The sequence below is a fragment of the Argopecten irradians genome, chromosome 2 (assembly GCF_041381155.1).
Source record: "Argopecten irradians isolate NY chromosome 2, Ai_NY, whole genome shotgun sequence".
NCBI classification, from domain to species: domain Eukaryota; kingdom Metazoa; phylum Mollusca; class Bivalvia; order Pectinida; family Pectinidae; genus Argopecten; species Argopecten irradians.
The window spans coordinates 31,088,547-31,115,963 of record NC_091135.1 but is presented as its reverse complement, the minus strand read 5'-3'; the positions used below and the strand labels follow the sequence as shown (position 1 = coordinate 31,115,963).

Here is a 27,417-nt window from a genome sequence, read left to right as displayed (position 1 = left end):
CCTCACAACACATTACAACATAACAACAAAACATCACACAACAACACATAACACACAACAACATCACACAACACAACACAACATCACACAACATAACATCATACAACAACACAACACAACAACACACAACACAACCACAATACAATATACAACAACAATACAACAACACCAAACAACACAACTTTACACAAACACGGAACAACAACACAACACACAACAACACAACACAAAACACAGCCACACAGCACACAGCAACACACCAATGACACACAACACAATAACATGACACAACCTCACATAACAACACAACACAACACACAACAACACAACACCACATAACAACACAACATCACACAAAAACAATACAACACACAACAACAACAACACCACAAACAAACAACACACAACCACAAAACAACAAAACACAACCATACGCCGAACACAATATAAGTGATCCCATACGCAGATATATAAAACATGCATTCTTGTATTGCAGGGAATAAATATATATTAAAAATTACTGAATATCTGACAAACGTAAAATCGTCGAAAACATAATCTTAAAAAATCATTAAGAAGCAAATTAATAATATCCCATAATTATAGTTTTGTAACACTATCCACTGGTACTCGGAAGTGAACACCACATAACAATTCCTTTTTACTTACTACGTTACCTCAGTGTCATATAGCAATTCCTCAGTCTGAGAACAATTAAATTAACATTATCTACACGGGCGAACAAAATAATTATAGAAAAAATGAAAGTTTTGTATTCTCCATAATAAACATACAAAATATTTAAATGAGGTATTTGATACGATGATAACAATACCAAATTTCAATTCAAATCGATGTGATTATGTAATTTAAATACCAGCACAGAAGGGTCGCTTATATTAGGAATAGCGATAACAGAATTCGAGAATTATGTTTGTGCAGAAACATATATACATGGAGATGGGAAACTCCTTCTTTGTCTATGTTGACAGGCAGAGGGACCTCCAGTTTATAGGCATTTTCCCTTGGCTAACTACATTTAAGTGTATTCTTTTTAACATGATACTTTTACATCAACACAAGGTTTAAACATTATATCATGGTTTGATGTGATCAGTTTTCCCAATTGATGTTATTTAATATGATTTTTGAAAGTATGAAAATGAGCAATTTTACCTGGTATTTCGAAAATCAGGCATTTAAAACCGGAAGTGCATTTTGTTTTATTAACATATAAGTTAAAATATTGTTTTTTCTTTCCAAAATCGTACTCAAACCATCTGAAAATTACTTAACTTTTATAACATATCAAAGTTATTCTGCTGTATCTAACTATTTAAGATTTTATCTAAAAGCCCCTAGGGACATAGAAAGGTACATCTGCCTATCGTAAAATTGGCGAAGTTGCCAATCTCTATGTATATATGTTTCTGGTTTGTGTAACAGTTATATATGTGAATGTACTAGGGTCATATTTCAACAGACCATCCGTTGATACTTTGCCAAGGTCATTTTTCAACGGTCATTTTTCAACAGAGCTGCCGTTGAGAATTGACCCTTGACACCGTCAATTTTCAACGGCATGTTCAATTTTCAACGGCATTCGGGGTCCGTTTTCAACGTTGAAAACTGACCCGAGGTCAATTTTCAACGGAGGTCCATTTTCAACGTTACACCGTCACTAAGACGATTGCAACCCTATTTTGACAAAATTACTTAAATTGTTCAAAATTGTTCACGGTCTCAGAGTTAAATTAATTATTGCTTATTTAAGTATTTTTACAGTATACGTACTCCATTGGTTTTTAAGGATGTATATCATATCCACCTTACTATTTAGTCTGTAGGTCCACTGCTGCGAACCTCAGAATTAGCTCTGCACTATTCTTTACAATTGGAACATTTGCAGCAGGGAATCGTACTAGCAGCAGGGAACCAGACTAGCAGCAGGGAACCGTACTAGCAGCAGGGAACCAGACTAGCAGCAGGGAACCAGACTAGCAGCAGGGAACCAGACTAGCAGCAGGGAACCAGACTGGCAGCAGGGAACCAGACTGGCAGCAGGGAACCGTACTAGCAGCAGGGAACCAGACTGGCAGCAGGGAACCAGACTAGCAGCAGGGAACCAGACTGGCAGCAGGGAAACAGACTAGCAGCAGGGAACAATACTATAGCTGCTCTTTTGACAACTGAGTTGAAGGCTTGAAGCCCACTGTAAATTGGTAAGCAGAAATGTAGAGCAGGGTTTTGTTGCTTCAGTGTTTCATCGAGTAATGTAGTTTACATCAATAACTGTAAGTACCAAATCCATGATCTGAAAAAACTGAATTATACAATGGTCAATGTTAGTAAAAACAACAAAAAGAGTAAAGGATTTCAAGTTTATTTGTATCACATAGTTAACAATTGTTTACAGCTTTGGTTATTTCTCAATCATTCAAGTATACATTTCTATATGTGATTGATCATGGTTTAATAGTAAAGCTAAATAAAGGGAACAAAAGGACACTTAGATACCAGTCATCACTGTCGCGTATGATACAGACATATTATACAGATTAATCAAACAACCTGGTCGGATTATACAGTATGAAGATTTGCCAAAAAATAGATCTTCCAATTACACACTGATACTCGACTAAATTAGATATATTATCAGAGTAAAATCGAAGATCTGGTTTTAATAATATTGGAAGATTTCCATGACAGAGTTCTGCTACCAAATTTCCTCTGACTTTGCATTCCCATATGTTAAGAGTTACTCCCCTTTGTCTAACTTTGTAGTGCTGACAGTGAAACAAAGGGGAGTAACTCTCATATATAAGAATGCTGACACTACCACTTATCTGACGAAAGATATGTCAAGCCACACATCTTTATCACAGTTTGGTGTCAAGGTCAGAGGAAACTCAGGCTCAGAACAATGAGAATTGTCGACAAGTGTAAGATTACTACAGAATGATAACCACACAGTAATGTCACCAACACTACAGAGTGTATTAATAATAGAGTAATGGAGCAGTGTGGAAGGTTTCACCAACACATATATCACAGTTACTGAACTGTAAAACAACTTTCAGACAAAAGTACGAGGCAAATGAACTTAAAGCTTTTAATACAGAAAACATCAGACAGAAGTACACTGAAAACAGAACAGCCATTTTATAGATATCCTCAGCTCTGCCGATATCTTGGACCAGAAAGTCTCATTTGGATTTTCTATGATGCTCTTTAAACTCTATCTGTTCAGCGTTAGACTAGTAAGTCAGAGGTTCAATGTTTGATTCCTAGCAGAGACAGTGATACACAAGCTCAGTTAGGTGGTAGCCTCAAGTGGATTTATTATCGCTTTTCCTATTTTCAAGACTAATACCAATGGTGTTAAGTAACAATGTAAAATTGCTTTGTTTACCGCTTACGATTAAGTTAAATGTACATATATAGTCTTACAAAATAAGCCTGTTCATCTTGAAAGTGCCACCTGTAACTTGACTTCTCATATGATAGCTAAGTCTCTCAATCTATAATTAACAGTCACTTGACCTTAGACCCCCAATCTGACCAGCAATGCAACCCTAACCAAGCATCTTTTGGCAAGGAGTATCTATATGAAGTTTGAACTTTAACTTGATACAGAAATTTATTTTCTGTTCTTTGTATCAGTGACCATAACCTTTGACCTTTGATTCAGAAAACCAATCTCCATCAAGCACTTTTAATAAAGAAGAACTGTATTAAGTAAGAGCTTGATCAGATCAATAGAGCTTGAGTTATTGCATGGAAATGCAGCAGCTGTGGCCATTACCGGTACTGTAGCAATATCTATAGGTCTCTGCTCTTAGAGTGAGGCAACACAAAAATGTGAATGAAGAAAGTGTCTAAATTCTCGTACATGTATATGACTTTGTCCATCACATTTGATTTTAAAAGGTAAAATGCAACCTTATAAGTACATGGCTATGAACAAACCATCTGGCATCGCTCAATATATTTCATTTAACCCGGTACCAACTTTTCTGATCAACAATATGGTTTGTATGACTTTGTATGATAATGGTATGCATTCAACAACCAAAGAGGAAATGAACAATGGCACAAAAATTAGCATTAATAATAATAATGAAAAATACAATCAAATATTATCATTGCATAAAATGATGTGAAGTATACAAGTACAGCTTAATTTCCAAACGTTATACATACTTTTAACTAAATGACATAAAAACACAAATTGATATAATAAACTTTGAAATTAGATTGTGACATTTTGTTGATTTTTCTCCCATAACATATACAGAAATTTAAATTGATTGTATGAAACATACATATGCTACCAGAACATATATCCCCTACAGTCAAAAATATTGTACCATAGAAAAAATATCCACAGCTTCCAAATGTCTATTGAAATAGCCATGGTAAGAAAGACCTAATAATAAAAGTCTGAGTCTGTATTCAGAGCAAAGTTATCAGTAATGTTTCATAACTAATCATAAGCAGTATAAAGTCATTGGGTAATGGAAGTTTATAACACATCTTATAAACAAATTCATTGATACAAAACCTTAACAATTCAGCTGTCTAAAAATAACTTATTAAAAAGTCCCCAACCTTCAATCCAAATATTGCAATCATTTCTGGACTCAAGAAATACAGTGTACAACATTTGGTACATATATATAATGTACCTTCTTTTGCACTAAGGTCCGGTTTCTTTGACTGATTTCTACATTTAATATAAATTTACAAATGTCTAAATCCTGGTAGAGACAAAGAATGACTTTGATGATGAGTGTGTAAATAACAATTCCTCCTGAAAATAATGATTGTACACAACCAAAATTAAAGAAATATTTATTATATTAAGTATGTATGCATACCAATTTCAAATTCTTTCATAAACATATCTTCAGAAATAAATTTGCAGGAGCAAAATAATGACTGAATTACAAATAAGGATAATTAAACGTATATCTATTAATATAACAAGCACCCAGTGGATCAGTATTGTTCACCTGCTAAAACCTAATATATTTACACTAACACTCAAACCGTATGCTACAAAACTCAATTTCTCTGTTACTCAAGCTCTTGATTATGAAAAGGTGTCACTTATTGAATTTAATCCAATTCAGCTCCAATAAAGGTCATGATCATTCATTTGAACATACTTAATGGCCCTTATTATTCCATTCCAAAATTCTTTGTACATATTGTATGTATTTGATAAATTGAGTATTGGTACTCAGCTCTCTTATCTTACAAGGTTACAGAATGATAAAACAATCTTAATCTCAAGTTAGTGCTCAGCCAACCAACAGCGATGTAACTTTTCATAAAGTTATCTGTGATTGGCTGCTTTATTAAGCCAAAATTAACAGTGACAAAACTTTTCATAAAGTTTTCTGCGATTGCCTAAGTTTTAGACTTAAAACTGTTACATGATGCATGATCTTAGAGCCTGATTTATTTTGTATACTGTGATCTTGAAGAAGGTAATGGGGCACATGTAGATCCATGAACCATTATATTTTAATCATAATTTAAATATAATAGTAGAAACCTAGGTGTCATCAAATTTTAATAGATTTGTATGTGATACTTTCCCAACCCAGTCCCTCAAACATTGGCTTAAATGTATTTTATATATAAAATAAACATATTATTGAATAACACTTGAAAATTCCATAATACCATATGGTATTAATGAAATTCAAGATTTTAGTAAAGGATCCCGAAAAACTTCTGTGAGTATTGTATTTGATTCTACAACATTTGATTGTTGAGAAGATTTCAGGCCTTATCACTGGATCACATTTTGGATGACCTTGTTCTATAAGAGAAATTTACAGGTATCACTGAACTGGCTCAAAGGTTTTGGAATTGCTTGAAATGTGAACTGTTTACAAATACACAAGGCACAATGGACGATGACAGACAAATTGCCTCTCAAGTTGTTTTATCACTACTGTAAAACAGTTGCCTTGGTAACATGAAGGCAGGTGCCAGACAACACAATATTTGCTATCTAACCTTATCATGTACATATATTTACAGTCCCATACATGTTGTATTGCAATACTTTCTGTCAAAATTTGGTTCTAGAGAACGCCATGAATGCCAGCCAGGTGTTCAAATGGTTATGATTTTGTTGATTTTAAAGTATTTGGTCATGAGCATTCCATACATGTACAGGGAAATCTCAGATACTTAGACATTGTACATTTATATACAGTTCTCAAATGACAGATTTATAACAGTTTATATATATACATGTATATACAATGAATTTACAGTTATTTACCAGAATTTACCATAAATCAGAATAAGTGAAAACTAACCATTTTGGCAAATATTTGCTAAAATAAATATAGCATCATTAACATATTCAATATTGAATCATAACAAGAGGCCAACAGGCCTAAACAGCCAGCTGATTATGAATTATCTTTTTATAATGACAAGCAGAAATTGTCAATGCAAAGTTGAATATATGTATGTTTTGTAAAAAGGACAATGGATAAAAGGCAACAGGTCAGTTGAGACTCTGTCTCAGGTCACAGTAACATCTATGTGATTGTATAATACAAGACTTGATCTGAAGGCCCAAACACTACAGTAGGTCTCTCAAGGCCGATAAGCTAAGTCATACTCTAATTTTCTCAAGGTCCATAACATAATTCATACTCTAAGTTTCTCAAGGCCCACACGCTATGTCATACTCTAAGTTTCTCAATGCCCATACCATGAGTCTAAATGTTGATTACAAGTTGAATTACAAACAAAAATTACACTTAATTATTGGCTATGATATGCATTTTGCTATTACTTTATTCTTATTATAGTCTGTATTTGATGGGTTAGCAGAATGTGGTAGTGGTAAAGGTGTGTGATAATGGTGTTACATTCCCACTGAGTGGAGCATCAAGAAATTTAGATTCTGGATGTATCAAAACACAGATAGTTTGAGGTTTTTGATTAATGATCTGTATTCCAGGTTTGGTAAATATCGGACTAAACATAATGATAACTTAGCTTCACAGATTCTTATTCTGTATTTGCATATTACAGAGTTGTCTGCCCTTGTGGATGGATATTGAATGTGACATCATGTTTTTTTGTGTGTAACATAATATTTTTCATAGAAAACATAATTTTTGCTTGCAAAATAATAATGTCACAATTGATAGCTACCCAAAAGGGAGATAACTCAGTAATTTGCGGTGACACAATACTCAAGGTCAAAAGTATGAGTGGGTTAATGCACCCATAATGTCCTCTTATTATATTCCAAGTTAGTCTGGTACTCTATAACATGAAATGGTTTTGTGATTGCAGTAAAACAACAAAGATTGAAATGATAGTTCTTGATGCCATTATTACTGCTGTTGATGGAAAAGTAACACCACTGTTTGCCTTCTGTGAGTTGGAGGCGAGACAAAAAAACATCACTCATGGTTATTATGTTCTTACTGACATTTCATAGAGCAGAAATCAGCTAACTAGATAAGAAGATCTGGGCCGGTATTTACCAATCTTCTTCCAATCTTCTTTCTCTAAGTTTTAAAAAGTTTTTCTTACTACTAATATGTGCAGGATAGTACAGGACAAGACGAGACAGAAGGGACATGGACAACAGCATATGTCGTCCAATTCCCCAACTTAATGGCCAGCATTAGAATTAAATTCCTGAAGTAAACAAAGTTTGAACAACTTGGCACCAGACTTGTACTAAACATGATGAATAATTACTGCTATAAGATTTGTATACTCTGGGTACATGGTAAATAATGAATTATCACGTTACAGAGACATGTAAATACACCTATAAACTTATTCCACACAAAAATCTACTTTTCCAATAAATGATAGTAATAACAATACATCTTTGTATAACGTTATGATAATCAAGATGAAAGAATTGTCGTGAAGAAATATGGAGTCAACAAATTGTCCAATACTGTCAGAGTACATTTGTATGGGGGAGAAATGAGCATCGCAGCATTAAATGGAAACAATAAGTCTGTCCTCTTCTTCATGTTGGTGCTAAAATTACAGGGAAAAAAATTCTAGATAGGTAAAATTGCCAGAAAAATGACAACATTTCCCAATAGTTTTAGTAAAATTGCTGTCTACAAGTACTGTAGACAAGACAGTCTGTACTTAGCACTTGGGACCAATAACATTTGTCAAGTACAATAATGGAAGCTGTGTTTATACTTTATTGCTGTGCGTGTCCACTACAACCTGCCTACGTCATCAGCTGGCCGAGGTGCGGCGATACACCACTTTCTTGTTCTGTTTCACAGTCATCCTGTAAAAACAAGACATATAGTGTTGTTAGCAAACTCTAACACTAATATTCAACCAAATTATGTACACAAGGATACCCAGAAAAAAATCAAAGACCTGCTGTCGGTGTCTGGCAATTACCACACATGGGATTCAATCCAGAGGTGGAGGGCTAGCGTAAATATGTCAGGATAACCAGAGGTGGTAGGGATAGTGTGGAAGCGTAAATATGTATCCAGAGGTGGAGGGCTAGCGTAAATATCCAGAGGGTGGAGGGCTAGCGTAAATATGTCAGGATATCAGAGGGGAGGCTAAATAGTCAGGATAACCAGAGGTGGAGGGCTAGCGTAAATATGTCAGGATAACCAGAGGTGGAGGGCTAGCGTAAATATGTCAGGATAACCAGAGGTGGAGGGCTAGGAGATGCCAGAGGGTGGAGGGCTAGCGTAAAGGTGAGTACTCAGAGTGACCGGATCGAGTGGAGGTCTAAATATAGTAGGTACAGGATAACCAGAGGTGGAGGGCTAGCATAAATATGTCAGGATATCATAACAATTTGGTCAATGTGGTCCTAAAAGCAATTCAATAGCTTACCATGCATAATTTTATATCTCCACTCTCCTTGTACAGTAACATTCCATTAGCATTTTCAGAAATCATAAAATGTACATGTAATTGGCAATTGCTTATTTTGAACTCTGTAGATGTAGAACGTTGTAGATTTTTACTTGATTATACATTTATGAAATAGAAGTTTACAAATGATAATATGAGGCTTTAGAGTCAGTTACTAACACAATGAAGTATCAAAAGTGAATACATAGCAGAGAACATCAGCAGAAGAATAAGATACAGCATTCACTTTTCTATATTGAACAAAAGCCAATGTTCAGGGCCTGCTCAGTATTCAAAAATCTGCCTTATAGAACATCAATCCCTTTCAGTAAGGGGATACAGTCCAATACACTCGGCCACAAGGTCATTTCATACATTTCAGAAAAATGACAATTTTTTTGCAGGTCAAAATTCTGTATCATTTCTCCTTTACCTACATATGTACCAGTAATACAATTAATAGATAAGAAGTCAAAGTTCAGACTAATGTAACTAATTCACGTACCATGTGATACATGATAACGTTTGTGCGAGACAAGTCTCTCCAGTGGTGATGAAACGTAACTCTTTGTAATTTTCCTGCTGAGATGACATTAGCATATTTTAACGTCATTCCATCACCTATAGAAACAATAATCCCGCACAAACGTTATCATGTGTTACGTGAATTCGTCCTATTAAGGTTAACCCCGAGGTGGAAGTAATTTAGACTGAAGTTATATAGTAAAAGTTGAGAAGTCACATTTAAATCAGAGCTTTTTATATGTTTGACATGAATGCCATTTGCATGCTAATGTATGTAGAGAATTGTTCTAGCATTTATAAAACTCACCAAACATTATGTCACTACCTGGCCAATACTATAGAAAATAATGAAACACTCAGCAAACAACACATACAAATTGTAGGATCTGGAGATAAACAAATTAATATAATTGTCCCAAGGGGTTTATATATAAGCCTATTCAATACATAATAATTGATAAGAAGTATAATATTTGAAACAAATCTGGACATAAAGCTCTTCTAAAAGTACAATGAAAATTTAAAAGAACTGATCATGTTCATGTTCATATTGTCTATCTTTTATCTAGTGACCAGGTTTGGTACTTAATTCTGGAGTAAACATGCTCTGCTGAATTTATCAGAAGATCATGATATAAATATTTGGAATGGACAAAATTAAACAATTTTCTACACTCTCATGCCATATATAACATCTAAAACCAAAGTTATTAATACATATGCTTACTCTGTTATCTTGTCTACAACACGATGTAATAATATCCAAGCATAAAGCCATTTCACCTGCTCTCCATGTCTTTCAGTCTGTGATACTTACTTTTTCTGTCGCCTTTCTTCATTCTTAGCCAGAAGGTCCTGCTCTGTTTGCTTGAGTTCATCTTGTATTGACTTCATATTAAGGAAATCATTCTGACCGGATTGTTCCATTTCCTGAAGTTCCCTCGTCAGTTTGCTCTTTGTCTCCAGAAGTTCCTGTATACAACCATAAATATCCGAGTCCTCGGATTCCTGAGGGTTCCGCATCTCTAACTGTACAAGGATCGCCGCCATTTCTAGATCCTCTCCAAATCCATTCTTTAAAGGGATACTTCGAAAACCTAGGAATATAAGGTAGCAAATAAATTAAAACTGCCCTTTGACCCGAGTATGTGTACAATTCATATTCCTAACCACATACAAAGCTTCCCTTCAAATTCCACGTCTAATTGAGTATCTTTGTTTTATGCAGCTGAAGATAATAAGATTTAACATTCTTATGACTTGTGATTTTTTCCACAGATTTGTTCATGGCTTCTACAATATCTAACCTACTTCAGTAACGTTTGGCCTACTTACGACTTCAGTAAGGTTTGACCTACTTAAGGACGTGCCAGGCTTGTTGGTGGAGGAAAGCCTGAGTACCCGGAGAAAAACCACCGACTAGCGGTCAATACTTGACAACTGCCCCACATAGGATTCTAACTTGCGACCCAGAGGTGGAGGGCTTGTGGTAATATGTTGAGACATCTTGGCCCCAAAGGTTCTAACCTACTTACCACTTCAGTAAGGTTTTGACCTATTTTACCACTTCAGTAAGATTTGACCTACTTACCACTTCAGTAAGGTTTGACCTACTTACCACTTCAGTAAGGTTCTGACCTACTTACCACTTCAGTAAGGTTTGACCTACTTACCACTTCAGTAAGGTTTGACCTACTTACCACTTCAGTAAGGTTTGACCTACTTACCACTTCAGTAAGGTTCTGACCTACTTACCACTTCAGTAAGGTTTGACCTACTTACCACTTCAGTAAGGTTTGACCTACTTACCACTTCAGTAAGATTTGACCTACTTACCACTTCAGTAAGGTTTGACCTACTTACCACTTCAGTAAGTTTTGACCTACTTACCACTTTTAATGCATGGAACAGGGTAGGTAGCCTGTCCAAGGAAGTTAGGTTCTCCGAAGGTGTCCTCATCCTGGACAACAAAGCGAATGAGAGCAAGCTCCGGACACAAAAGGTCAAACACAACAAAGTTGTTGTCCTTCCATACAGGGTTCAGGCCATTGTCCGCTGAATACAGAAACATTACAAAATTACAAAAAAGCACTGTAGTGGTCTCGTTTTTATGTAAATTTCATCTATGCCAATCTTTCATTTGGATTTAAAAATCTTAAACTCCAGTTATTAAAGTGATTCATCATTTCATTTCTCCTGTATGTTACAAACCTAATTGGTGAATTTCTTAACATTTAACGTAATAACTAATTGTACAAATTAATAGAGATCATCACCTATAATGATAATTACAGTTCCAGTAGATATATTTACCTATTGTTGGTGTTTTGAACTTGTGGACATCATAATCGATCCCGGTAACTTCAATTTCAATAAATGGACTTGCTATTCCTCTGCCAGACTTAACGAGATGACGGGCACCTATCACCTATTATAAAATTATATATCAAATAAAGTTTGGCGATACAAAACTGGAGATTACTTCAATTATGTATGTACTGTTAATCCAGTCATTTTCATGAACACTCAATTTCAGATGTTCATACCAGACAATTTTTCATAATGATTTACTGTAAAATTTGAATGTTCCCAGTATGGAAATTTTCACTGGTTTTCCTTAATTCAATTTCTTTGAACACAATTTATTATCCATACATGAATATATCATGAAAATATGTCCACTGTACAATTCATACTTAGATTAAGTGCACCAATATAGTCACAACAATAGGTGACACATTTGAAATACTGGGGTTGTCTGTATATATTATCCACAGTTCATGCAGTTTGTGGAGATGGACACGAAGCCACTAGAGTGCAAATAATGATATATTTAATTTACCAACAGTGACCTTGAACTTGACTTGCTAACCCTGACACTTTAACTTCTCCAAGCTACAGTCAATCAACTTTCTTTCGTGCCTACTAAATTTCGCGCTTACATTTCAAATTGAGTTTGTGACTTTATGACTTTGTAAATGATGAAGAATATACTTGGATCGTGAAAGTAAGTTGCACAAGAAAAATAGTTTACAATATTTCAATTTCGTATGTACATATACATGTATATGGTTTGGTGGATATACATAAAGGAACTAGAACAGCAGTAGACATTTTGGAAGAAAAGAGAGATACAGAGGAAAACATAGATCCTCAAGTATCAATGGACACCTCCTAAGTAGAGGATTGTAGATGTGACAATATAACGAGGTCCACTAACTGTGATTGAGATTGTGAGCGGGGCCACGCCTTGAAGTGTCGTCTTATCGTAAGGGTTGAAGACAGGGATTCTCATGGTCGGAGGCTGTAGCAGGTATCCGCAGCTGAAACAGAAACATCATCCTTTAAGAACTTTTGTACACAACCTTATGTACGAACAGATGGTTATTGTATTACCAGATGTTAAACTCAGAATATCTGAATTCTTGAATTTTGCCTCTTTTCTAACAAACTGTATAAAATAACTGTTGTGTAGAAACCTCTGGGGTCATGTTTTCTTGATTGCTGTAAAACCACCATTATCAAACCATAGAATTCTGTTTTCATATCATTGTCATATTGTTTCATTGGCTTAACATGAATATTTATATCCTTGAAATTTTATTAAAGCTATAAACCGCAAAACAATATTTCATTATACATAATAACACTTATACTTTTGTTTGATTATTTCTGTTTTGGTTGCCTTCAAGTAAAGACTGAAGAGTACATATAGATTCTAAAAGGTGATTTATAGCTATAGAAGAAACCTTAAGAATGCCTTACTTTCCATTTCTCATAAAGCGGCCCTGGTTGAGCTGTATAGACCTGTCTGGTGTCTGGTAGTTGAGCGCCACCATCTGTGTGCCCACATTCCAACAAGGCATGGGGTCATAGTTAGAGGAATCCAGTCGTGACCCCTTAGGGTACACTCGACTTAGTTGGTTCCGATTATATGTACTACTGGTTAAGGATAAACTCCAAACAAGTAAGTATTTTGCTTTTTAGCATAAAATACTAATGGTTTATAAAAACAAAAACATGTTTTTTATGCTTAAAACTAGAAATGTTTGTAAAATTACCATTGCCTCCAGCATACTCCATACATCAAAGAATGACAGAACAGGATCAAACAGGACAGATATGGATAACACTCTATGTCTTTACTTCATGAAATGAGTTATCTAAGACAGCTGGAGCATATGTCTGCTATGAGATGCCATATGGATGAAATGTGTCCATCTCCCCTCAGCTAGAGGGACAACTCAACAAACTTAACCTCCCTTAAAGTAAGGGTTGTACAAAGGATATTTGACAAAGAAATTTGCCTGAGATTGAGAGAAGAATTTCTTCATGATCACTTCAGAGAATGACGACATCTCGCAGCAATTTGGATTGTTCATTACTTCAGAGAATGACGACATCTCGCAGCAATTTGGATTGTTCATTACTCCTGTGAAAATAGTAAGCATCATACAATACACGTTTTTAAATTCTGATTAACTCTTCTTTGTATAAACCAAATTAACTGATTTTACTGAAAGTTTCTTGTTTTTAGACAACTCACTATTTTATTTAAATGAGGTAGTATTACAAGAAGATTCCTCACTGTTAAATTTGTCTATCATAATTTTGGTATCAATGACAATATAAACTGCTACAACACTTACTTTGTGTATCAAATGGCACAGCTATAGTGTAGATAATGAGGTCAGAGAGGTCACGAGCCAGACACTTCTTTCGCTCTAGTCGTTTGTCCTCTTGTTTCTATAATCAGAATATTAGCAAACATGGAAATATGTGAAAATACATTAGATTTAAGTTACACATAATTACTTATTGTGGTGGATTTATAGATTTGACGTAACCTTGTATGTCTCACACACATGGGATATAAACTGTAAATGTCTATAAGATATAAATACCTCCATGTATCACAAAGTATCTAGAATTTTCTGAGCTCACACGTATGTCATTGGAAGGGGTAGTATCTGTTCTCATGAAGTCACATCTTACAATTATTCAATTTTTAAATCTGCAGAAGTCCAATTATAGACTACATTAAACAAGAAATCTTTTTATTTATACTTGTATTTATCCCTATAATAGCCCTGATATCGGCAGACTAAGACAATGGCAGGCATATAACCAAAACATGAACTAAGTGTTACCGTTCCATCTAGATTGTTGGTGCACATGTTGATGCTGATGTTCCATTCCCTCATCTCAGCCTCACTGTCAGCAGCCACCTCTATAGGCACATTCTGTGTACGCGTGAAGATACGCAACACATATGGACGGTCTGGTCGACTCACAATTTCTACAATAAATAAGGGTCTTGTTTAAGTTAGCTATTGTACCTTCTTTAACTCATTCATCCCTGAAATTTCGTAATGAACTGGTCTAGTCTTTGATTCAGAAGAACCTAAATGTGTCTTTGGGCTGAATGAGCTAAATTTAAGGCAACAAATAGGTCCATTCCCAAAAAATGAAATTGTTCCCTGCCACCAGGAATGATGAATTTAGACTTTACCTATCTTACAGCCTGCCTCCCATGCCCCCAGGAATGATAAATATAGACTTTACCTATCTTACAGCCTCCCTCCCCTTGTACCCCCAGGAATGATAAATATAGACTTTACCTATCTTACAGCCTCCCTCCCCTGCCCCCAGGAATTATAAATATAGACTTTACCTATCTTACAGCCTGCCTCCCATGCCCCCAGGAATGATTTAGACTTTACCTATCTTACAGCCTGCCTCCCATGCCCCCAGGAATGATAAATATAGACTTTACCTATCTTACAGCCTCCCTCCCCTGCCCCCAGGAATTATAAATATAGACTTTACCTATCTTACAGCCTGCCTCCCATGCCCCCAGGAATGATAAATATAGACTTTACCTATCTTACAGCCTCCCTCCCCTTGTACCCCCAGGAATGATAAATATAGACTTTACCTATCTTACAGCCTCCCTCCCCTGCCCCCAGGAATTATAAATATAGACTTTACCTATCTTACAGCCTCCCTCCCCTTGTACCCCCAGGAATGATAAATATAGACTTTACCTATCTTACAGCCTCCCTCCCCTGCCCCCAGGAATTATAAATATAGACTTTACCTATCTTACAGCCTGCCTCCCATGCCCCCAGGAATGATTTAGACTTTACCTATCTTACAGCCTGCCTCCCATGCCCCCAGGAATGATAAATATAGACTTTACCTATCTTACAGCCTCCCTCCCCTGCCCCCAGGAATGATAAATATAGACTTTACCTATCTTACAGCCTCCCTCCCCTGCCCCCAGGAATTATAAATATAGACTTTACCTATCTTACAGCCTGCCTCCCATGCCCCCAGGAATGATTTAGACTTTACCTATCTTACAGCCTGCCTCCCATGCCCCCAGGAATGATAAATATAGACTTTACCTATCTTACAGCCTCCCTCCCCTGCCCCCAGGAATTATAAATATAGACTTTACCTATCTTACAGCCTGCCTCCCATGCCCCCAGGAATGATAAATATAGACTTTACCTATCTTACAGCCTCCCTCCCCTTGTACCCCCAGGAATGATAAATATAGACTTTACCTATCTTACAGCCTCCCTCCCCTGCCCCCAGGAATTATAAATATAGACTTTACCTATCTTACAGCCTCCCTCCCCTACCCCCAGGAATGATAAACATTAACTTTACCTATCTTACAGCCCTGGACATCTATACAGCCTTTCTGCATGGCCCCCAAGGGAGTTGTATCTGCCGATTCGTCCTGTGTCTCAATTTCTTCGACCATGTAGTCAGGGAACCAAGCTTGTTTCTTGTCACCATAATCACCACGCCACCTGGTGGCAGAACAAAGAATAACAGTAATATGACCGACAATTGGCAGAGCAACCAAATTTAGTTATGAGTTCATATAGCTACCAAGTGTTGCATTAAGATAATGCAGTTTAAACTATGTGTGCCAACCAATGGTCAACAGCAGAAAGGTTCAATCATTAAATATTGATAAAATCCTAATGACATTCCAATTCATTTCCTTGTTTTGAACATTGAACATTTCTGAAATTGATGCCTGTTCCAAAGTAAAATATCATCACTTTGGGCAATGCTACACAGACCAGACTGAGTGTACTGACCATCCATTGTCCGACTTGTTGACGTTCGTGATGATGGCTCCCTTAAGGAATGAGAGTTCATCAGTACGGTTTGCTGGATAGTCATAAAGAGCTTTGACCTTCACCTAAAAGATAAACAAAACACTTAAGTAAATTATTTTGACTGAAACGGTAGATTATAGATCTACAAAGAATATTTGTTTTATGTGAAAGTTGAATTCCATCGCTACAGAGATGTTGGTTTACGGTTGTTACAAAGTTTGATAACGTCTGGAGACTAGCCAAATATTAAATCTATGTACTTATCTAAAGATTATTACAACAAGCAAATTTGTGGAATTTAGATCCCCCGCTGTCGTTAATCAATGGCCCATAGCTCCACCAAATTGGGTCCAATGAAAGTGCCAATCGAACTTGGCCAAGACCCTGAGACATTTAACCATGTTACCAACTTTCGGAAAATCTGGTAAAATTTCAAGGGTAATTAAACGAAAACAGCTGAAAATGCTGTTATTTGTTAATCAAAGAGTTTAAACAGTTAACCATGTGACCAAGTTACAAAAATTCGCTTAAGATTTGTAGCAGTTATTGCACGGAAAAAAACAAGTGGGACAGACAGAGGGACAGACCCAAATTAATATCCCCCGTTTTGGTGAAATCGGGGGATAAAAATAGTGTATTTGACTGAAATATTTGAATAAAGGTCATTCATTTGAGAAAACTTGCTGCTGATAAACCATTAACCCAGCATGCTGTCGGTTTGATATCTAGGCTACACTCTGGTCACGTTACATGTACTTCTAAAAGGAAAGTTACAGATTTAAACAATAAAGAGTTTTCTATGCCTTCTCACTTTTTCCTCTTCATGTCTGATAACAAGATGAATCTAACTCTGTTCATTACATTGACCAAATCAATGTAGCATTACAATGTTCTATACTTCACTGGATTAGCTATTATAAACTATATCATGGCTTTGTTATTTTAAAAGTAAACAATGTATATCACAATACAAACAAAGAACATTTAACAGTTATAACCATGCCTTCTTTTTGCTGAACAATGCAGTTATCAGTCATGCAATGCGCATTTTATGTAATCATTTGAAGTTAATCACTTTTAGTTGGAAACTACACATAACAAAGACACCAAATATGATAACCCCTCCATATTGTAACTGACACCTTTCAAGCTAGATCGGCCTGACCAGCTACGGCTGGTTATGTGTACACTGTCAAATTGCCATTCTGATATTTCTTGCCAAGTCTGTTAACTTCCTATTTAACATTGAAAAACTACCAGTACTATTCAGAATGTCATATCTTGTATAAATTAATCAAAATCTAGAGGAAATGTGTAAACTCTTTGCCAAACGTCTTGAGTCAATGAAAGAATATTTTGCATGAAATCTCCACTTAAGTGGAAAACCCACACAAAAGTATAACATGGGGTGAATAAATTTCAAGAGACAGGGAGTTACAGACATTACCTGGGGCTGAAGAAATCCCCAAAGAGAGTTACAGACATTACCTGGGGGCTGAAGAAGTCCCCAGAGAGTTACAGACATTACCTGGGGGCTGAAGAAGTCTCTTGAGAGAGTTACAGACATTACCTTGGGGCTGAAGAAATCCCCAGAGAGAGATAACAGACATTACCTGGGGCTGAAGAAATCCCCAGAGAGAGTTACAGATTTTACCTTGGGGCTGAAGAGTCCCAAGAGAGAGAGTTAACAGACATTACCTTGCAACTGACGAAGTCCCCAGAAAGAGAGTTAACAGACATTACCTTGGAACTGAAGAAGTTCCCAGAGAGAGAGATAACAGACATTACCTTGGAACTGAAGAAGTCCCCAGAAAGAGAGAGAGTAACAGACATTACCTTGGAACAGAAAAGTCCCAAGAGAGAGAGTTAACAGACATTACCTTGGAACTGAAGAAGTCCCCAGAAAGAGAGATAACAGACATTACCTTGGAACTGAAGAAGTCCCCAGAAAGAGAGAGAGATAACAGACATTACCTTGGAACTGAAGAAGTCCCCAGAAAGAGAGATAACAGACATTACCTTGGAACTGAAGAAGTCCCCAGAAAGAGAGAGAGAGATAACAGACATTACCTTGGAACCGAAGAAGTCCCCAGAAAGAGAGAGAGATAACAGACATTACCTTGGAACTGAAGAAGTCCCCAGAAGAGAGAGATAACAGACATTACCTTGGAACCGAAGAAGTCCCCAAAAGAGAGAGAGATAACAGACATTACCTTGGAACTGAAGAAGTCCCCAGAAAGAGAGAGAGATAACAGACATTACCTTGGAACTGAAGAAGTCCCCAGAAAGAGAGAGAGATAACAGACATTACCTTGGAACTGAAGAAGTCCCCAGAAAGAGAGAGAGATAACAGACATTACCTTGGAACTGAAGAAGTCCCCAGAAAGAGAGAGAGAGATAACAGACATTACCTTGGAACTGAAGAAGTCCCCAGAAAGAGAGAGAGATAACAGACATTACCTTGGAACTGAAGAAGTCCCCAGAAAGAGAGAGAGATAACAGACATTACCTTGGAACTGAAGAAGTCCCCAGAAAGAGAGAGAGATAACAGACATTACCTTGGAACTGAAGAAGTCCCCAGAAAGAGAGATAACAGACATTACCTTGGTTATAAATTCATTTGGTTGGTGATATATCCCCTCTGCTCCACGATTCTCATCCATTTCCGCTACCTAAAATGCACCAGCATGCAAAAAGATGCAGTTAGAACATACACACATACATTGTTGCTCTTCAAAATATGACGAGTCATGTGACTAACCATCATGTCGTGTGACACTCTTGTGATCATAATAAATGTTATATATAGCTTAGCTATGTGTTTGAAACATTTGCCCGACATCATCAAATAGCACTCATGCTTTTCACATTAAAGCCAGAAAAGGCCACATTCCACCTCTTGGCCATGTTATTTTTCTTGGGGAATCAATCATTGACTGAAGATATCAATGTGATAATGATGATGACAATAACTGGTATACAACTGTTGTTTATATCTCAAATGTAAGCTAACAATGCTAAACAAATTTTACAGAGTGAGCTGTAAACCAACTTTCTTTAATATTATCATATATCAACTTTTAAAAGTCTTTTTTATGACATAACCTAATTTCTCATTATCATAGATAGGTAACTTTGGTCGTTTGAAGTTGAATCTTGTGACAGTTTCACATGTGTCTAAGGAAGTTGGTTTACATCAGACAAGCTACATACATGCTGTACAATGCAAATCACTTTGTCTAAAATGCAAGATTTCATACAGAAGTACTGATGTGAAGCTACATTAAGTGACCAACTGAACTTACTGGGTAATAGTTATATATCATACAAATATGCAAGGAACATTTGGCGATAACAACTATAAACTCTCAAAGAGTTCGTCTTTTTACCATGTCATGATTTGCAACTGGAAAATTAAACTAAAATCTTTTTTTTAAATGTGTGAATTGGTTTAGTAAAACAGGCATCGCCCATTACCCCTATAATTTCATAATGAAGTGTGATTAAAAGAGTTTACAGCCGTGCTACCCCAACTGAGAACGACGCGTGTATATAAACCCCTACCACTCTACCACTGACTTGTATCGATGTATTGAATGAGTGTACTGTAGCCGTGTTATTTATAGACTCGAGTACTGTCGCCAATCAACAGGTAAATCGCGGGCGCTCTGGCTAATTAGCGGGGGGGATTCCGGGGAACCACAAATCCAATATTAGAAAGGTAGTATTTTCATTGCAAAAACATTCACAATAAATGCTTGCACAAAGAAGTGTTGTATTTAGTAGAAATAACATAATATAATTGCATTGTGTTTGTTTTCTTTTATTGGCCACCGTAAAGTTCTGAAACAGGGAAATATCTTGCAGAACATGTCAAAAACATCGGCAGTGCGCCGTACTCTGTGCGTACACATGTCAATGTCTGGAGATATTACAAATGAATAGTTATCAGAATTACTTGAAAATATTATAATCTAGTTACTTAAAATTGCCACAATATTAAGTTATTAGTGTGTTTGAGATCATTAACAAACTTTAAAGAACAATCGGATAGCAGATACGTTGGCTTGCAATAATCACATTGTGAGTGAACTCGACTACATTTTGTAGGTAATCAGATCCAAGCTGATGGCTTATTATAAACAACAGTACGGTTAAAAATGCCACTAACCTTGTAGCTTTTCAGTTTTGCTGTAATAATATTACAAACCACTTATTGAAAATCCTAAATATAGGACAGTTTAGAACCCATCTTATAAAACCCACGTGTGTTTTGGCTTTTTGCACATGGCCTGCAGCCGAGACACATGGCAGTTCCCTACGTAATGAGCATTATTAGATCTATAAGGAGTTTCATATGCAATTTTACTAGAAATATGAAGATCTGTTAAAATATATGAAGTAAAGACATACTAGTCAAGTGAATGTTGATGCAATTTGAAGAATATTTGTTTTGTTTTTTAAGTAGATACAGGCGCATTCATGATTGTTGATGATATATAGATCGGTTAAGCTAACTAGCCATTCAGTTTCATTATGCTGGATGAGAGGCCGGAGCGTAGCATCCAGTACCAATTTACCTATGGATTTGGTGACAGTACTCGAGTCTATAAATAACACTGCTACAGTACACTCATTCAATACATCGATACAAGTCAGCGGTAGAGAGGTAGGGGTTTATATAAACATGTCGTTCTCAGTTGGGGTAGCACGGCTGTAAATATATATTCAGGGTAGGGTAATTCAATATCACCAGTCTATGAATTTATTCAAAGTTCAGTTAGTTGTATATGATAACACTGTAGTAAAATGGAGCAATGAAATTTTAACAAAATTCTACAAGTAAAATGGTAAAATGAAATTCTGTACAAAATTCAATACTTTTGTGCTAGTGGAAAAAAGACACTATTTGTTTTTTTATAAAAGAAAGAAAATGTATTTTGTACAATAAGTATCAAAATAAAATTCTTTAAAATAGAGAACTATACACATATATTTTTAAAAGCTTCAGATTACCAACATGTGAATTACGATGACAAAAGTTTGCAGCAAGCATTTGTGTACATGACTGTCATCTAGGTCCCTAACCATGTGAAAGATGCTATAAAATTGACAATTCACTAGAAATCATTATCAACAGAAATTCGGGCAAATGAAACCAACAGTTAGCTAGCCTATAACACATTGTACACAATACAAACAAGATCATCATGGCAGTGCAAGGCATCCTGGAAAAAAAAAACTTCATTCATACACAATGATATGCTACAACAAACGAATACCAGCTTTGCCAGGATCACAAGGTATGCTGGACAACAAAATAACCCTTATGGAAGTTATACATTATATCTGATTGGAGCCAGATTTCATTTTACTTGGAAGACATCAATCATTCTGTGAAAATTCCTGAACGAAATTCTTCAGTTGAAAGTTTCATTATGAAATCCATGATTGTTCATTTAGATCACTAGATTATGCTGTTGTATTTTAAACAGTATGATTAAGTAAACTGTGAAGTAAGGCACTTTTCCTGCAGTTCAGAATTTCCCTCTCCTCACAGGAAATTGCTTAGATTGTTGGTCACAACATACAGGTGCTGCAATGGAAGTCTTCTGTCAACAGCTAATACAGTGATAAAGTGAACATTTACTTTGGAAGTGTAATATCACACGGTTTATACATGCATGTACCAGTAAACAGGTCATTCTGTTTTATATATGAATGAGTGATAATGATATAGTTGTCCAGCAACACCTCTGTATTCCATACAACATCTATAAACTGGACACATTCAGTGCCCAGTGTGTTGATGGCGTGCACTATGTTACCTTGTGGAACTCGTTAGGATAGATATAATCAGCCCCAGGCTCAGCTGCTTCCTGGAAATGTTTACACCATATTAAATATGTACAATTACAGTCAAACCTTTCTTCCTCCATCTCGAGTTGGCCACATAAAACTTTAAAATAACGCTGTGAATCTGTGAAACGGAGTACAATAGTCGACACAATAAATAACCAGGGCATTACAGAAATAAAGGAAGCACTTACCACCGGACATGATGTAAACCAACTGTCTTCTGTGGCTATTAATTTTCAAGATTTTTGTTTCAAATCAGGTTCATGAAGATCCATTTCCACTGATATCAGATTATTGAATTAATATAGCCTTCACTGTTACTACTGGTAGATACATCATATCAAGGAGATAAACGTTTGCAGAAATTTCCATGGTTACAAAATTCACAAACATACCTCATAAAACAAAGAAAGTTGGTTGACCGTGCTTCCTGTTATTTCAAGTGACCATATTATTTCCAGCTAACATGAAAACATACAGCTTTCTCATGTTATGTCAATAAAAATTTGAATTTGTGGAATTAGAACTAGCATGGATGAGTTTTCTGAATTTTTTAACACATCCGAATTCATAAGAAAAAGGGGAAGTGCTTTTATTGGTATAGACGTTAATTGAGAGAAATATTATATAACATTTCATGCAGAATTTTTAGCTGTACCATTTCTAAGAACTGACAGTCAAACAGTATCTGATTTGTTGAAGCTGGAGATTGACTTTTTCATCATGGAGAGATAGTTATTGTAGTGAATAAAGTATTTCTTACCGCTCCCCTCTCTTCAACAAGTCGCTGACTGACGGCGTACTTGAGGCGCACTTTGTTATACAAGGGGTTCTTCTCATAGTACTCGACAAGGTCTACCAAACTCTCAAACTCAGCCGATCCAATCACAAACAGTCGCTCTTCATGCTGGATACGACAGTGCTTGATCTTTCCATCCGCTCTGAAACAGGTTTTTAAATCTTTCAGTATACATAAGCAGAGATTCCCATATCTTTGAATTCTAATATTCCAAAGATCAGAGTGGCAATCTACCCAATACTTTGCATGGAAATTACTAAGAGATAAAGAACTAAACATTGGACGTGATATGACATCATGGACATGGCTAACACTGTATTCCTCCCCTTCATAAGTATAAAAAATTTGATTTGGTTAGTTTAGTTTTACATCTTATGAACAGCCAGGGTCATCTAATAAAAAGATGTGCCAGGTATGTTGATGGAGGAAAACCACTGACCAGCGGTCAGTACCTGGCAGTCGCCCCACAACTGTTTAAAGAGAACAACTGTGTTTATATACCTCAATGATATGGCATAAGAGTCCTGGTTTTTGACACTTCGTCGGACTAGGAAGGCCCCATCTCTCCCAATCTTCTTCAGCATATCCTCAGCCTGGCTCCTGTCTAAGTTAGCATGGAACCAACTGCGAGCAAATCACATATTACAGGTTATATTAATGTTGTTTAATAGTTTAATAGGTCACAATAGAAGTCGTAGTGAGCTAGTTTTGGTACACAATATATATAATGAAGAGTAAGATGACTGAGTTTGGTTTTGTTTCACTAATTCTTGTCCTTACTAGTGAAATGTCATTCTTACATATATACTCTTCCATAACTTGCTCTTTGCCCTCTATAATACCTTATTCTTTTCCCTCACTAACTTAGTTTGGCCTTCATAACCAAACTCTTTCCCCTTGTTTGTCACGCTATCCCACTCTTGCCCATATTAACTTACTTTTAGCCTTTATTAACAAACTCTTTGCCTTCTATACATTACTCTATGCCCTTGCTGACTTACTTTTGGCCCTTATTAACAAACTCTTTGCCCTCTATATGTTACTCTTTGCCCTCTTAACATCACTCTTTGCCCTCTGTACATTAGTTTTTGCCCTCACTGACTTACTCTTTGCCCTCTGTACATTAGTTTTTGCCTTCACTGACTTACTCTTTGCCCTCTTTACATCACTCTTTGCCCTCTGTACATTAGTTTTTGCCCTCACTGACTTACTCTTTGCCCTCTTTACATCACTCTTTGCCCTCTGTACATTAGTTTTTGCTCTCACTGACTTACTCTTTGCCCTCTTTACATCACTCTTTGCCCTCTGTACATTAGTTTTTGCCCTCACTGACTTACTCTTTGCCCTCTTTACATCACTCTTTGCCCTCTGTACATTAGTTTTTGCCCTCACTGACTTACTCTTTGCCCTCTTTACATCACTCTTTGCCCTCTGTACATTAGTTTTTGCCCTCACTGACTTACTCTTTGCCCTCTTTACATCACTCTTTGCCCTCTGTACATTAGTTTTTGCCCTCACTGACTTACTCTTTGCCCTCTTTACATCACTCTTTGCCCTCTGTACATTAGTTTTTGCCCTCACTGACTTACTCTTTGCCTTCATGACTGACGAGTTGAGGTATGGGCTCAGACAATATGATGGAGAAGTTCTGACTGCGTAGTGGGTTTGTTCTGTAGAATGTAATTAGTTCATAAAGACTATCAAACAGGGTCGTCTCAATCAGGAAATACTTTGTGGTACCCATTTCCTGTTTGGACTTGATCCGACAGTGCTGTGTGGTTCCTTGCCACCTGTAAAAAGAAGAACAGTAAAATTACCACAAAATACACAGGAGCAATTCTATATACAGGAAATTTATTTCATGGTTTTGATAGAAACTCTGGCATTGTGTTACATGCCTTCTATCACCTTTACTAGCCATTTCACTATTTAATCCAAATTTGTGATAATTACATGTTTAGAAATGCTTAGCCTTTGTTATGATTTTTTTTTTCGTTTACATATATGTATGTACCAGATAATTATGATCACTTCAGTTTATATCCTGTCATTGATAGTCAAATCGAAAGTAATCATTTAAACAACAATCACAGATGCATTGGATATGATTGACAAATTGAACAAACCAGGAATAAACAATGTTTATGTTTATGTAGTGTTGAAGAGAGCTCTGTAACATTTTATGGGTCATACTTACAGTAGAATACAGTATTCAGGGGATAAATGCATTCAGGCAATACTTCTGATATGGGTTTTGGTAATAAAATCACTTGTGTTTCAAGGAAACAAAGAAGTATAGAAAACATACCAAAATGACAAAGAGAAGTCGCCGACAAATGTCTCACTCTCTCGGACAAGAAAAGCTCCATCCCCCAGGGAGGCATACTCTCGGAGAAGTTCCACAGCTTTGTTTCTCCCTCCCTCTAACTTGCCATGGAACCAACGTTCACTGAAGTGGAGTTCATCCTGAGGGCGGTCCTAAAACAGTCACATGATCATATTACCATGGTGATGGAGGTATAATTAAAGTGAGTCAATGTGTGAATACTATTTACTATATTTATCATGCAGCCATGCATTAAAATGTTAACATCTATACACCAGATCTATTACTGGTGATCAGGTACTAATTACCTATGATGCCATTAGCTTGTGAGATGGATATCTTTATTTTGTAAGAAAACATTTTATTACACAATTATGTGTTTTAAATTTGGATACATGCTAAAGAGAGCACATTAACTGAGTAGTAAACAATGAAAGAATATTCTTTTATAGAATTTACTACAAAATCTTATATAACATTCAAAATAAATCCCTGAAATGGAAATTAAATCTATTTTCTGAGAATGTTAAATGGAGTTAAAATGGAATCTTATCAGGTCTTTACTTTTTATATCATGTACCAAATCAAACTCTCAACCATGTAACTATTCCGCTGAAGTCTAAAAATAAACGGCTGATGATACATGATGTTTGATTAATTTTTACCGTGATACAATGGGATTTGTATATTTTATTTTATTTTGTTGAGTGTGGGTGGATCAAACAAAATCACTGTGCCAAATTACATGTAAGCATATTCTGTATGCACATATACTGTACATATATATCCATATAAGACCATCTTTCTATCTATTCAACCATAAAATGACAGTACCATTACATGAATACCTGCCCATTTATAATCCCATTCAGTAACACCTCACCCCACCCATTTATACTGTCAAGTCTCAGTCATTCAGTAGAACAAAAGCCCACCCATTTTATCTGTCATTTATTTATACAGAGGAATTACCATATAATGATGTTGAGTGGACTATAAATGGACCATCAATTTTTTAATGTTATAGCCAATTTTCCTATAGATGATATACCCAACATACCAAATTAGAATAAAAAGATATGACAGGGATTTCACTTCTTCTCATAAGGAGGTATCCCGTATGCATGTGGAACAGTTATTGTACTGTAGTTATTGCAGTGTAAAACTTACTATCTCTAAGGGTACAATCTAAGGTTAACGAAGATTATCTGTGCAAGGGTTAGTGTATTAACTCACAAACAACACGCATACAAACACACTCATGGTGGATTAAACACATTTTAGAAAATCTTGAACACTTTATTGTACGGTATTAAATTTAATGAAACCCACAAAATAAAACATGTATTAAGTCTCCCGTCCCAAGTACCTGTGAGCCTTTAGGTTTCTATAGATTTGGGAGAAATGGAAAATAAGAATTATTTTGATATTTTTATAAACATAATCATACCATGATGATAATCCATTGAATGTAGTTGTAACAATATGAAAGAATCAAATATTGACAGAGGCCAAATCTCTATACATAAATTAAAGACATTCTAATTAACCACATCAAAAGTCCTTATTAACCTTAATGGTCAATATGAAACTTATCAGAGAAATGATTCTGTTGTATTATCGCTGGCTTCATAACATTGACTTACCAATGAAGCATTTTATTGTAATAGGAGCAATATCTTAACACAATATGTCACATAACTGGCCCATTCAGCCATGTCGTAAATATCGTACGACTTCTGTATAATAACACTATTGTGATTCCACAGGTAGTTATGATGTCATAATCAATACTTCTATCTTAAACAAGAGGCGCAAAAATCAATCGAGGCTAGTTGAATAATAAACAATCATGCCTC

General features: G+C 36.0%; 1 protein-coding gene across 5 annotated transcripts in view; it reads right to left on the bottom strand.

The window, feature by feature from the left end:
* Nucleotides 1-2,367: 2,367 nt before the first annotated feature.
* The window catches only part of LOC138315129 (1-phosphatidylinositol 4,5-bisphosphate phosphodiesterase gamma-1-like), a 52,664-nt gene continuing 27,614 nt past the window's right edge, over nt 2,368-27,417 (bottom strand). Inside the window, exons 18-35 of one of the 5 annotated variants that reach the window (XM_069255899.1) lie at nt 26,928-26,945; nt 25,541-25,710; nt 24,822-25,022; nt 23,734-23,856; nt 23,197-23,374; nt 19,178-19,246; nt 16,554-16,657; nt 16,111-16,256; nt 14,583-14,731; nt 14,081-14,178; nt 13,723-13,818; nt 13,198-13,368; nt 12,653-12,755; nt 11,746-11,860; nt 11,323-11,487; nt 10,250-10,529; nt 9,740-9,767; nt 2,368-8,314 (exon numbers count right to left, since the gene is read on the bottom strand). In XM_069255899.1, coding sequence (XP_069112000.1) covers nt 9,746-9,767; nt 10,250-10,529; nt 11,323-11,487; nt 11,746-11,860; nt 12,653-12,755; nt 13,198-13,368; nt 13,723-13,818; nt 14,081-14,178; nt 14,583-14,731; nt 16,111-16,256; nt 16,554-16,657; nt 19,178-19,246; nt 23,197-23,374; nt 23,734-23,856; nt 24,822-25,022; nt 25,541-25,710; nt 26,928-26,945 — 2,208 coding nt within the window. In that variant the 3' untranslated portion in view covers nt 2,368-8,314; nt 9,740-9,745. Of the gene's footprint in view, nt 8,315-9,739; nt 9,768-10,249; nt 10,530-11,322; nt 11,488-11,745; nt 11,861-12,652; nt 12,756-13,197; nt 13,369-13,722; nt 13,865-14,080; nt 14,179-14,582; nt 14,732-16,110; nt 16,257-16,553; nt 16,658-19,177; nt 19,247-22,402; nt 22,454-23,196; nt 23,375-23,733; nt 23,857-24,821; nt 25,023-25,540; nt 25,711-26,927; nt 26,946-27,417 lie in introns of all 5 variants that reach the window. The other 4 variants (XM_069255895.1, XM_069255897.1, XM_069255894.1 and 1 more) reach the window with 4 other exon arrangements.